At 40.6% G+C, this 14467-nt stretch overlaps 1 protein-coding gene across 2 annotated transcripts in view; it reads left to right on the forward strand.

Annotated features, from left to right (window-relative positions):
* MDGA2 (MAM domain containing glycosylphosphatidylinositol anchor 2) overlaps positions 1–14467 on the forward strand; it is a 583552-nt gene that overhangs the window by 321029 nt on the left and 248056 nt on the right. For both annotated transcript variants that reach the window (XM_087729078.1, XM_087729069.1), the window contains exon 6: positions 3169–3438. In XM_087729078.1, the coding sequence (XP_087585204.1) occupies positions 3169–3438 (270 nt within the window). The remainder of the gene's footprint in view (positions 1–3168; positions 3439–14467) is intronic.

Raw genomic sequence — 14467 nt, forward strand, 5'->3', positions numbered from 1 at the left:
AACGCTTGTTCATAATTTGTCACATATTGGGTTTTTCTTGTCTTCTGGTCCCCACACATTATTGTTTATTGCTAAGATGACTGGTCTTACTTTTCATCTATCCATAACGGCAACAGCAGGCTTGGAAACAAATGGTGAGAGAAGGAGAATTATTCTTCCTCTTCTACTTAGAGAATAGCTACATTAAACTACTGAAGATATTTGCCCCAGCTAGTCATTTCAAGAACTGCAACTTACATGAGCTTTTCTTTTCTTTTTTGCTTCTGGTTTCCATTTTGTTTTCACTGGATTCCAACTACTTTACTGTGGTTAATCTAATCATGGCCTACTCAGGTAGTCTCATTGGCAGGGTTGCATAACACTGAACTATAGAGTATTTTCATACAAGTGTGATCAAATAGTTTGAAGTTTGATGTGTCCTGTAAAAATCACTGCTGTAAGTTCCATCCTTTTGGCTGTTAAGTCTGAGGACAAAGAAGGGCATATGATTGATCTGTGTGAGTCATTCCAAGAGTTTAATAAATGCTTTAAATAGCTGGTTATAGGCATTTCTTTCCTGGCCTATGTTGGAACAGAAGCTGGACAGATATTTCTCTGTGATGCTTTGGGATTGAATTCATGTGTTGTTCAAGAGTTGAACCATGAGTATGTCCAGGGGGAAGCAACTTGTGTGAGTGACAAAATGTGAGCCATGACATTCTTATTTACTTATTTAAAAGATTTATATGTCCACCCATCTTAAAACCAACTCACAACAATACAACCTCATAACTATAAAATCATAAAATAAGAATAAATTACCGGCTCCTCGGTGGTCCTTTTGGGATGCCTCACAGACAGCTCCTGATATCCTCATTCTGTCCCAGAGCTTGGGTAAAAAGCCAGATCTTGATGACCTTCTGAAAGGATAAGCAGGTGGGGACCTGCCAACTCACTGAGATAAAGGTTTTCCATAAGGTATCAGCAGCCTCAGAAAAGGCATGCTTCCAAGATTCCACTAGGTGGCAAAATTATAGAGTAAGAACTTTGAACATGCTTTCCCTACCCCAGTGATGGTGAACCTTTTTGGCACCAAGTAACTGGAATATGGATGTATGAATGTTGGCCAGCTGGTCTTCGTATACGCCAGAGCACCGGGAACCTGAAAACCAGTGTGCCGGCGCACACATGTCTGGATTTTTCAGGGTGTTTTCTAGGCCTTTTTCAGGCCGTTTTTCAGTGCTCCAGCACCTGCAAAGACCAGCTTCGGGCATGCTGGAAACAAGAAGAGTAGCTGGCGATGGCACACTTGCCCACAGAGAGGACTCTGCATGCCACCTCTGGCACCCATACCATAGCTTCACCATCATGGCTCTACCCTTTCAGACCTGGTAGAACAGGCAGATACTCTCATGGAAGGGCAGTCCCACATCATGATGTAATGAATGTGCACCCCCTATTTGAGCTGGACAATAGAATAGAGTATTCTTTATTGGCCCAGTGAGGTTGGATACACAAGGACTTTGTCTCCAGTGCATAAGCTCTTAGTGTACATACAAACAACAAAGTAATATAATCATACAATACCGATAGTAGAAGATAATAGACAAGATAAGGAAATAGTAATACAGTCCTACTATTACTACATTATATACATATTAGATTATGTTACTTACTACATTACATGCATACTACATTGTATTACCTACCACATTATTCCATTACATACATACATACTACATTACATTGTAGGAATGTAGTACTATATAGCAATAGCCTGTACTGTATACCTCCCTATAGTGCTTTACAACATTCTCTGGGTGGTTTACAATGTAAACATTATTTGCATATTGTCTCCAACAATCTGGGTCCTTATTTTACTAACCTTAGAAGGATGGAAGGCTGAATCAACATGAGTCCTATCAGGATCAAACTCCAGGCTGTGGGCAGAGTTTGCCTGCAATACTTTATGTAATTTGCATGTTGATGTCACTGTATGTGCGCAATCAATTCTAACTGGATGTAGAGATCTGTGATTAGACTTCAGTGCTCAACTCGATGATCTTATAATTCTATTAAGTAAGTAAGCAAGTAGAAGAATGTAGGAATTAGGCCTGTGAAGAGGAGGCTGGATTTGCTTCTGCAAGATGCAGTTTGCCTTAACAAGGAACACTGTGTTACAGATGCCTTTTCTGGCTATAGAAATAGTTGGGGGAGTCCTTGGGAGCACTTAAAAGAGAGTAGTAGACTGCTTTTCTTTTAGAAGTAGGGGAGAGTGTTACATTGCTTTTATTTGTTTTATTTATTTCTATTTCATATTTCTAAATCACCCATTTCCCTCAGACTGCCTTTGCTCGACTGTTTTCAATCGAATGCTTTTATTGAATCAAATATCAAAATTGCACAGCCTTAGTAGGAACAGCAGAGTGAGTTCAGGGAAAGAAAATAAAGGCAGTGTAAGGAAATAAATGTTATGAGGAACATGTGAAGGGACTAGAAGCTGAGCCAGTAGCTGGAAAAGAAAGGGAATACAATATCACCTTCAAAAGCCTGAAGGTTTCTCATGTAGGAGAAGGCAAATTCTCCTTCTCACTTGATCCAGAGGACAGGACTAAATTTACTGAGCTCAAGTTACCGAGAAGAAGGATATTGACAATAAGAACAACCTGCCACTGAAACCAATAATCTTGAACAGAAATGTTTCTCCCTTTCTGGAACCTTCAGGACAGGTGAAGGTTGAACCCTGAAAACTACTTTGTACTGGAGTCTCCTTGCTTATAATCTTTTTCTTCCCTAAAGTGTTATTTATTCTTTCATTTTCTATACTATTCATAGATTTGTATCTGTCTAGGATTTTTTCCCCTCTCCTGATCAGTAAATATATGGGAAATGTTATTGAGCTAAAGCATTCGCATTCCTTGTGTGCGTGGGAGTGTGGAAGGGGCAAATAGTGGCTCCGAAATATAAATTATGTGGCATTTCTCACAATACAATCATATTGGAGTCAGTGATAGGGCTGTGCACTACATTGGAGAATAGAGAATGGTATGAACATAGTATCTGGTCTGCAATGTGTTTAATCAGCTATATGGGCCTGGGAAATGACATAGCTATCTTAATGAGACAAGTGATATATTTATTTATAAAATGATGAACCGGGACTAATTTATCATTGTGGTTTATTTACAGCCTCTCCTTCAATCAAGCTGTTGGTGGATGATCCCATTGTGGTGAACCCTGGAGAAGCCATCACTTTGGTTTGTGTCACAACAGGTGGTGAGCCACTCCCAACCCTAACCTGGGTAAGATCTGTGGGTACCTTACCTGAGAAGATAATACTGAAAGGTGGGACGTTGACCATCCCTGCTATCAATTCTGATGATGCTGGCACCTATAGCTGCATTGCCAACAACAATGTGGGGAATCCAGCAAAGAAGTCCACCAACATCATTGTCCGAGGTAAGAGTTTTCTACAATTATACTTATACATTGTACAAGTATCATCAGATTAAGCAGCTGTGGGATGATTAAACTGGATTTTTCTATAAAGGTCTTTTATTCTCTTAACATCATGTAATAAATACTTCTATTTTTTTTTAAACTGGAACATATTCATGAGAACAAATATGCTGCTATGTTTTGAGGGATTTTTTTTTCCTTTGTTTTTAAAAAATGTCTATGTACATAAGAGATATTGTTGATTTCTGCTTACTTATAGAGACACGTTATCTACAGAGAGTTGTTTAGTAGTTTAGTACTGCAAGAAGCTGCCATACAGGTCTACATTTTAATTAGATCGTATCCAGATAGTTCAAATATACTTCACCTAAGACTACCCCAGAAAGACTGGTAGATAGTGAAAGATAAAGGGATGATGTGATGCCTGTATGAAAGATCTGTAATTGTTGTCAATTACTTCACAGGAAAAAAATAAATCCATAAATGCTTGAACTGACCATCCAAGGGACCTTTGTTCCTATTTGAATTTGTCTGTATGTTAAAACTTGCAGGGGAGTCTTCTCTGAAATACCCCTATGACAAAATTCTACTTAATGGAAGGCACCTCTTCTGTAAAAATGCACCTTTTTTGCTATACTTTTAATTATTAATCATCTTTAGTATTAATTTTAAGGATGATAATATTATTTTTGCTCTTTTTAATGGAAAGGTAGCGTGTAAATTGAATAGGTGTCAGGTTTGGAAGCCATCTTTGTATTGGACCTCAAGCCCATCACATGTTCAAACATATTCCAGTGTGGGAAATTGGGAGGGGGATTGTGTGGAGCATGGGAGATATGTAGCCATAATAACATTCCTTCTCAGAGAGTCAAGGTCATCTTGTCCCTATACCTGGGCTGTCATGGATGGGAGGAATCTTCCTTTGTGACAGTGCCTGATTGGACCATGTGAGGGACACGTGGGTGCTGAGGCAGGGTCTTGAACCTGGAAGCTCTCAGATTCAGGTTTTCCCAGATGTGCCAACTTTATGGCTTCTTTAATAAATTTGAATTTTGAGGAACTCCTAGCCTCAGATTCTTATTTGATGAAGGATGCTGTTTGGAACCCTGACAATAGGTTAATAATATACCCCAGGATCATTTGGGCCATATCATCTGGCAGTAGCCTTCCAAGATTTTAGTATTTTAATAAAACTACTAGAAGATGATGAAGATTGAAATTTAGATTATTTTTTTTACATGAAGAGCATCTATTATGTTGCATCCCTATGGCCAACACATTCCAGATGATATTTTAATTCAAGCCTTCTCTTTATGGAATCTTCCTAGTTTAGTTTAGTTTAGTTTAGTTTAGTTTAGTTTGTTTAGTTTAGTTTAGTTTAGTTTAGTTTAGTTTAGTTTAGTTTTATTGAACTTGTATGCCGTCCTATTCCCCGAGGGGACTCAGGGCGGCTAACAAACTAAATAGGGGAAAGGGGAAATACAAAAAAAACAAAAAGACAAATACAAACAGATTAAAAACTCATCAACAGCCGCAACAATTCGAGTGGGGCTGGGAACTCATCAGCCCCAGGCCTGCCAGAACAGTCAGGTTTTAACGGCTTTGCGGAAAGCCTGAAGGGTGGCGAGGGTCCGGATCTCCATGGAAAGATCGTTCCAGAGGGCTGGAGCAGCCACAGAGAAGGCCCTGCCCCAGGGGGTCGACAAACGACACTGGCTAGTTGATGGAATCCCGAGGAGGCCTAATCTGTGGGGATCTAATCGGTCGTGAGGAGGTAATTGGCAGAAGGCGGTCTCTCAAGTACCCAAGTCCAATACCATGTAGGGCTTTAAAAGTAATGACTAGCACCTTGAAGCGCATCCGGAGTCAAATAGGCAGCCAGTGCAGCTCGCGGAGGATAGGTGTGACGTGGGTGTACCGAGGTGCACCGACAATCGCTCGGGCGGCTGCATTCTGGACAAGCTGCAGTCTCCGAATGCTCTTCAAGGGCTGCCCCATGTAGAGCGTATTACAATAGTCCAGTCTTGAGGTCACAAGGGCGTGAGTGACTATTCTGAGTGCCTCCCGGTTCAGGTAGGGACGCAATTGGTGCATCAGGCGAACCTGGGCAAATGTCCCCCTGGTCACAGCTGACAAATGATGTTCTAAAGTCAGCTGTGGATCCAGGAGGATTCCCAAATTGTGAACCCTGTCTGAGGGGCGTATAATTTCACCCCCCAGCCTTAGAGTTGGAATACAAGGCCAATTATTGGGAGGGAAAAACACAAACCACTCGGTCATGTTGGGATTGAGTGCAAGCTTGTTCACACCCATACAGACCCTAACAGCCTCCAGGCACTGACACATCACGTCAACCGCTTCACTGAGTTGACATAGGGCAGACAGATACAGCTGTGTATCATCCACATATTGGTGGTATTTTATCCCGTGCCGCCGAATGATCTCACCCAGTGGCTTCATGTAGATGTTAAACAGGAGGGGGGACAGGATTGAACCCTGCGGCACCCCATATTTAAGGGGCCCTAGGGGTTGATCTCTGCCCTCCAACCAACACCAACTGCGACCTGTCCGAGAGGTAGGAGGAGAACCACCGAAGGACGGTGCCTCCCACTCCCACCTCTTGCAACCGCCGCAGAAGGATACCATGGTTGATGGTATCGAAGGCCGCTGAGAGGTCAAGGAGCACTAGGACAGAGGCATAACCCCTGTCCCTGGCTCTCCAGAGATCATCGATCAGCGCGACCAAAGCAGTTTCCGTGCTGTAGCCAGGCCTGAATCCAGACTGAAAGGGGTCTAGATAATTGGTTTCATCCAAGGACTGCCGGAGCTGAGAGGCCACCACTTTCTCAATAACCTTCCCAACAAAGGGGAGGTTGGAGACTGGACGGTAGTTATTTAGAATGGCTGGATCCAAGGACGGCTTCTTCAGGTGGGGTCTCATCACCGCCGCCTTTAAGAGGAGCGGGAAGGTCCCCTCCCGAAGAGAGGTGGTGACTACCATCTGGATCCAGCCCCGTGTCACCTCTCTGCTGTTAGCAACCAGCCAGGAGGGGCACGGGTCCAGCACGCAAGTGGAGGCGCTCACAGGCGCTCACAGCTCCCATGGCCTTGTCCACTTCCTCAGGTGTGACAAGTTGAAAGTCAATCCATAAATTCCGCTCAAGACCCTCCCCCGGTTCCTATTCAGTTTACCATAATAAGCAACAAGGATCTGCACTGATATGAGGGTGAACTACAACTTTTTCATCTAAAACCAACAGATCACTGCAAGGTTGTCCTCCAGACATTTTTTTCTTCTCTTGCATGAAAGCAACTTAAGAAAACCAGCTTCAAAACATCTATGGTTTGTTATCCTACAAGCCTGTAGTTGGGGTTGTTTACCTGTAAATTTCATAAGACTGAAGATATTTCAGGACATAGTTTCTCTTCCTTCTGGGTATTGTTTTAGGCAGCATCCCCCCCTCCAATTTTTGTAGATTGTGTGATTGTGCTAAATATATTTGTTCTTCACCTCCATCTGACTTGGCACAAAAGCAAAAACGCCCTTCTTGATGACTCTGCAGTGAGGCACTTTAGGCACTTAATGGCAATGTAGATTTCTGCAGCTATATGTTCTTCTCTCCAGCTATGATTATTTCATGCCTTGGAGTCTTGTTTTGCTCTTTCTGCCCTGCTACCCCCATCATCTGGGCAGTGGATTGCTTGCTTCGGCCTTTTGCAAGAGAGAACTCAAAAGGAGAGTTTTGAATTATTTCAGTGTGAGGCTCAACGTCAATGACATGATTTAGATAGAACAGTTTCCATCCATTTCCCTCTGTTTGATTGTTAACATACAGATTTTGAAGTTTGTAGTAGATCAGGTTGATAACATTGAGACCTGGGGAGATGGGGAGAAGGAGGGGGATTGTCAGGTTGTGTGATGTGATGGATACCTTGGTGGATGCAGACAACAGAGAAGCAGATTTAAATCCCTAAAAATGCATGGAAGCTACTACCATAACTTTGGCCAATTCCCACCCCACCATCCCATTTGCTCTTCCCCATCTTGGCAGGGATGAACTTTTGTCCTGCCCTCCAAAGGAGAGGACAGTCAAACATTGCTGCCTAACAAATTATCTTTGCCACATCTCAAAAATTAGCCTAACAAAGTCCTATCATATAAGAGTGGGGGGCATCATTTTTGATGTTATTGTTGGGAATGGGAAACAGAGGTTGACTCTCCCCCTTCACTGTTTTTTTTATTAAAAATATTGTTTGAATAAAGATAAACACCTTAAAATCGTTTTCCATTACAAATTGTAGAAAGTGTGTCAATTGGTTACAAAGAACTTTTGTGAATCCCTTCCACAATCATCACCTATGATTCATATCAAGTTATATATTTTACATCACACACACACACACACACACACACACACACACACACACACACACACACACACACACACACATATATATATATATATATATATATATATATATATATATATAAACATTCCAAAATTTAAAACAAAACCACATAGTGGCATTCCCTTCTCTATTTTTAATATCATCCAACCACATTATACCTTTATAACATATTCAAAATAAAAATTAATTATGTTTAATAACAAAAAATAGACCTCTTTTCTTAATCATTGTTTACAATTTATATCCAATTTACCTTTTATCATGTCAATACAAATTATTACATTATTATCATTATCAGTCATTTATTTAACAATAGTTTGACTAAGTTTAACTTACGTTTTCCTCTTTTTTCACCATTTAAAAATGTATACCAAATTTCCTCTTATCAAACCAATACATACATACATACATGCATGCATGCATGCATACATACATACATACATACATACACATTGTTATCATTATCAATTATTTGCTAACTTTATTATTATCACTATATTTTTAACATAATGCTCTAATTTTAACTAAATTTAACTAGTGTTTTATTATTAATTTTCATATCTCAACCTGTGTCTTTCCAGTAATAGTGTAGTCCTATTTCTTTTGCCATTTGTGGAATTAATCTTCTGGTTATTTCCTTAATCAAATTTGTTTGGACTTCTCTTCATAACTTGTTGCTTGTTACATATTTTGTAAGATCTCGAAACTCTCCATCAGCTTCTTTAATCAGCTTATCTTTGATTATCAGTGTTTTTGTCAAAGTTTCTCTCCTTAAGTTCATCCATTCTTCTCTTTTTTCTTCTTCTATACCTTGAAATCTGTAGTAAAGCACCTTTCCATCTATCTTCCCTTTCCTTGTTCCACTCTTTCCATTTCCAACCACACTCAGTTCACTGCCAATATCCACGGTTATCTTGCCTCTTTGTTCATTTTTCCCTTGGGTTTTTAAGACACTAGCCTCCACTTTTTCCATTTGCTGAATATCTTCCATTTTTCCATCAGGTTTTATCACATTAAAATTTATATTTTCAATATTTTCCCATCTCTTCTCAATTCTCTCTGTTGTTTCTAATAATTTTTGAATTCCAAACATAATATTTTGTAATGTTATGGTTTCTTTTTGCAGTCGTGCCTTCCTTCCAATTAGTAAACACCGCCATTCTAGTTTAAAGACAAATCTTTGTTTTCACTTCTTTCCAGCTGTCAACAAGCATCTAGAGAGCAACTGTGTAAACAACCCATGCTCTTCTCTATAAACAAGCTGATGCCTTTGAAGTGCAAGATCAAAATGATCAAAGAGGAAAAAGAAAAAGCAATGTTTCCAGGTCTCAACCTCCAAGTGGCAGTGTAACTTATTTTCCCTCTAAGATTACTACTCTCTTTATATTCCTTTTATATCTTCTTTATGTTTCAGGCTTAGAAGAAACAAAGTTCTTAAAAAAAAAAGAATCCATCCAAACCAGTATTGTAGAAATAAAGGAAAATATTTAATCCATAGGTAAAAAAAAGAAATAGAAGAAAATCCAATACTTTCACTTTAAAAAGTAAAAAAAAAAAAATATTCACAAAACTTCCATCGATAGAAAAAATAAAATAATAAAAGATAACACATTATCCAATGACGCTTAATTTCACTGCTTATTTCCTGTTCTTTACCAATTTAATTTAACTTCAATCTTTTTTGGGCAGTCTTTTATAAAAATAAGATTTCCTCACCAGATGGACACACTTTCTCTTTCCTCCCATTGCGGAGCTGTCCCGACTTCAGCAGCTTGAGGCTGTGCTTTTTGTCACCGGCAAGAAGAGATTCTCTTGGATCAATCAGGGACTTTGCAATGTCCCTGAGATCAGCAAGATGTACTCTTCCCTGTCACCATTTCTTCGGGACAGTTTAGGTCCAAATGGAACATCCAGCGGCAAAAGTGTTGACTGCGATCTTGGAGCTCTGAGGTCACACATCATATCGTCGCGATGTCAGATCATTTCTCTGACTCTCCCCCTTCACTGTTGTCTTTCTCCCCCAACCCAAGTATGGAGTCTAACTACCTTTCATTATTCATTATCTTTACCTGCCATTGGAGAGTGTTGTTGCTGCTGCTGCCCCATGTGTAGCAAGTATGTAGCTTTGAAGGCCAGAGGAAAAGACTATTACCTAAGCAATTCAGATAAAGATAAAAGAGGAAAGAAGGGAAGCATGTTGCAACTTGAAAAGATTGATATCAACCCTAGGAAATAGATCAGACTAAGAAACAGTTACTGTGCAGACCTAAATATAATTTAAAACAGCTATAGTAACTTAATCTTGCAAGTCTTTCTTGACCTTGACTCTTCCATTGGTGTCTTGATAACTGATCTTCCTCTGTCCTTTAAAGTCATGTTGTATACTCACTACATCGTGAGAGCAATCCGAAAAGAGAGATAAGGGTGTCACAGTAGTTAGAAGGCAGTATGGCAGAATAATTCAGCTCACTGCCAGGAGTTCAATCCTCATTGGCTCAAGGTTGATTAAGCCTTCCATCCTTCTGAAGTCAGTAGAATGAGGCCCCAGATTGTTGGGGGCAATAGGCTGACTCTGTAAACCACTTAGAGCAGGGGTGTCAAACTCGATTTCATTATGGGCCACATCAGCATTGTGTTTCAGGGACTGGGGTAGGCGTAGCTATCTCAACATCACTTGTGTCAGCACCTATGGTAGCCTGAGTGCTCTGCCAACAAAAATGTGTTCCCAAGCTTCATTTTTATCTGTGACAGCCTCCTGTACCCTTCTGACAGTGAAAATGGAGCTCGTGAGGGCCGTAGGCCTTGTGTTTAGTTGTTCTGGTGTGCAGTGTTCTATAGCGTCATATTGAGGGTATAAGTTGACATCTAGTCAGTTTTCATGGAGCACATCCTTTGGTGGAGACAACACTCTCCTCTACTACATCCAGTTTTGATCACCACGATGTAAAAAAGATGTGAAGACTCTGGAAAGAGTGCAGAGAAGAGCAACAAAGATGATTAGAGGACGGGAGACTAAAACATATGAAGAATGGTTGCAGGAACTGGACATGTCTAGTCTAATGAAAAGAAGGACTAGGGGAAACATGATAGCAGTGTTCCAATATCTCAGGGGTTGCCACAAAGAAGAGAAAGTCAAACTATTCTCCAAAGCACCTGAGGGTAGAACAAGAAGCAATGGGTGGGAACTAATCAAGGAAAGAAGCAACTTAAAACTAAGGAGAAATTTCCTGACAGTGAGGAAAATTAATCAGTGGAACAACTTGCCTCCAGAAGTTAAGAATGTTCCAACACTGGAAGTTTTTAAAAAGAGATCGGATAACCATTTGTCTGAAGTGGTGTAGGGCAGAGGTGGGTTCCTACTGGTTTGGATGAACCAGTAGTGGTTTGCTTGCCTGGGTCACCAGGACCGGCAGTGACCCAGGCCTGTCATACCTCTGAACTGGTTCCCTGGTCGGCGCAGCATGTTTTTTTTTTTCTTCCCCATTTTGTAATATTATGTGCATGCACAAACCTGTTTATGGGCAACTGTGCATGCACACACATGCAAAATTGTGCATGCACCAAACTGGCAGTAATGCTGGCAGCAACCCACTCCTGGTGTAGGGTTTCCTGCCTAAGCAGGGAGTTGGACTAGAAGATCTCATTTCCAACTCTGTTATTCTGTATTCTTTAACATAGCACTTGGCTTCAAGGAGATGGGTCCAGTCTGATCTGTGTCTTATAGCCAACCATATATTCATATTACAAGTAGCCCACTCATATTGTATAAGCAATGACTTTTAACTATAACATCAGGTCATGGCTTTTCCAACTCTCATCAGATTTCTCCAAGTTATTTCCCCTGAAAAACATTGAATAATGAATCAAAACTTTATTTTACCATTCTCTGATGCCTCTTGATCCTTAACGCTTTCCATTTTTGCTACCTTGTGGCTTGGAGTCCCACTGCCTATGGAATCTGGTTGAATCACGGTTTGGAACATTTTATTCTGATGAAGCAGAATTTGTTCTTTTATAAAAGAAAAGCTTGGTGATGGCAGGACTGGTTGCTAAAAGACTACATCAGTTTTCAAGGAAGTACAGATTGGTAGCCTCCCCGATCCTGGAACACATACACATACACACAGGTGGCTTGGGATTACAATGCCTAAAATCCAAAGCTAGTGTGACCAGGAGTTATGGGAGGTACAATTCTTGCACATCGGAAGAGAGCTCAGTTGGGAAATGTTAGGTTGTGGTTTTCAAAGACCTTTAGACTCTAACCACCCAGCAATACATCTTCCTCGTTATCCAAGCATCCTCAAAAGTGTACAGTTTTTAAGCATCATAGAAGCCAGGATAGGCACATTTTTCCTCTGCCAATAGTTATCCTTTTCTATAATTCCTTGTCATTAATTATAGGATCAGATTGCCTATCCTTGGCTTCTTGGATTAAAAAAAAAGTCTTGTTCACATCTTATAGAATAACAGAGTTGGAAGGGACCTTGGAGGTCTTCTAGTCCAACCCTTTGCTTAGGCAGGAAACTCTATACCATTTCAGCCAAATGGTTATCCAAACTCTTCTTAAAAACTTCCAGTATTGGATCATTCACAACTTCTGAAGGCAAACTGTTCCACTGATTAATTGTTCTAACTGTCAGGAAATTTCTCCTTAGTTCTAAGTTGCTTCTCTCCTTGATTAGTTTCTATCCACTGCTTCTTGTCCTACCCTCAGGTGCTTTGGAGAATAGTTTTTACTCCCTCTTCTTTGTGGCAGCCCCTGTGATATTGGAACACTGCTATCATGTCTCCCCTAGTCCTTCTTTTCATTAAACTAGACATATCCAGTTACTGCATCTTTCCCCTTCCTTCTTAGACTTTTATGTAACCAGTATTACTGAGAAGGGCTGGTATGTAATTCTTCCAAGCACCTTCCATAGCTGTTTCAAAATAAGATTCTAGTCTTTTTTCTTCTTCTCTTTTCTATGTGAGTTTAAAAGAAGTAAGCCAATTACAACATAAACTGGGGAAAGCATGCCCTGAAGAATTAATGTTGTACAACTTTTTTTCCCCTATCAATTCTCATTCAATTTAATGAGAAAGAAATCACTTTGGAATTGCTTTCAAGGTGAAGAGACTATCTGTGAAATTCTCATACTCAGAGTTTGGTGTTCTAAGTACTTCATTACAGGGTGGACAGGATTTATGTGTGAATATCCTATACTTCATGGTACAATCTTTTCTCTAACATTTTGCAGCCTTTCTGGCTTTCTCTCATTCAGTTAAATCCCAAAAGAAGACATCATCATCTGCAAACCCCTCCTATCTTGCTTCTTTTCCTGATTAGAGAGTGAGAATAGCCAGGAATGAGAAGTTGTGTAAACAGAAAAAAATAAAATACCCTCTCCTGCCCCATTGATAGTCAGCTGAAAAATGCCACAAACAATCAATGAATATAATTCTTAAGAGCACTAAAAAATAAGATAGAAAAACAGAAACCTTTTTTCATAATGAAAGAAAGCCATTGAGAACTAACAAGTAGATGTTGGCATAGAATTAAAAAGCAGCTGATAACAGCTCTGTGGAATCTAACAAATAATTTGTTATTTACACAAAGGTCAACTGGATGGCAATGGAAGGTGCACAAACTATCAAACTAAGAGAATCCTCCTGGGGACATTCCTAAGTGAATGAAGGCAAATCAACATGTCCCAGGGTAATACTGCAGGATCCAATCAGGGGAGGTCACTGGGACTAGAGGTTTAATCTTTCTTCTGAGCTTTCAGACTCATGCTGGAGCCCATCCTCAGGGAACTTCTCTCTAGCAGAATGTATGGGGAAAATTCCCTGAGGATGAGTTTCAGCACTAGTCCAAAAGCTCAGAAGACTTAAGCCTCTGGTCCTGGTGACCGACCCAGATTGGATCCTGCAATATTCCTCAGCAATCATCATTCAGAAGCATGTTGTCTTCAGTTATAGATCTTAGTAGATTAGACTATGAGTTAGTGACTATCCCAGCCTTCTCCAATGAGCTTCAGAAGTGCATGAGGATTAGAACTATATTGTATCGAGTCTTAGAGCAAACTATTAAACTACAATTTTTATCTTCTAGATCAGGGGTGTCAAACTCAAGGTCCGGGGGCTGGATCCAGCCTGTGGGGTGCTTAAATCTGGTCCACAGAGAGAGGAGGACTGGCCCTCAGTGCCTCTGCCATTGAAAATGCAGCTTGGGAGAGAAGTGGGCAGCTCTCCTGAGCTCTGTTTTTGCCTGCAGAGGGTTGCAGGAGATTGTCGCAGCCGGAAACGGAGCTCAGGAACCTGTTTTCACTGGCAGAGCTCTTGGGCCACCCCAGATGCTCCAGACACGAGTGATGTCAAGCTGGCCATGCCCACCCTGGTCACACCCCCACTGTTCCCCCTGTGGTCAAACACAACCCAGATGCTGCCCTAAATGAAATTGAATTTGGCACCCCTGTTCTTGATATAGTGACTAGTAGCCATGCATATCTCAAAGTCATCATTCACCTTGGTGGTTTATTTATTATGTTGTTTATTCATTGATTCGAATTGCTTCCTGCCTTTCCTCCAGGGAGCTCAGTGCTGTATGCATGGTTGACTCACTTCCCTCATTTTAGCATCA

The sequence above is a fragment of the Thamnophis sirtalis genome, unplaced genomic scaffold (assembly GCF_051295495.1).
Source record: "Thamnophis sirtalis isolate CommonGarterSnake01/CBP01778 unplaced genomic scaffold, rThaSir2_p1.2 scaffold_1, whole genome shotgun sequence".
NCBI classification, from domain to species: Eukaryota; Metazoa; Chordata; class Lepidosauria; order Squamata; family Natricidae; genus Thamnophis; species Thamnophis sirtalis.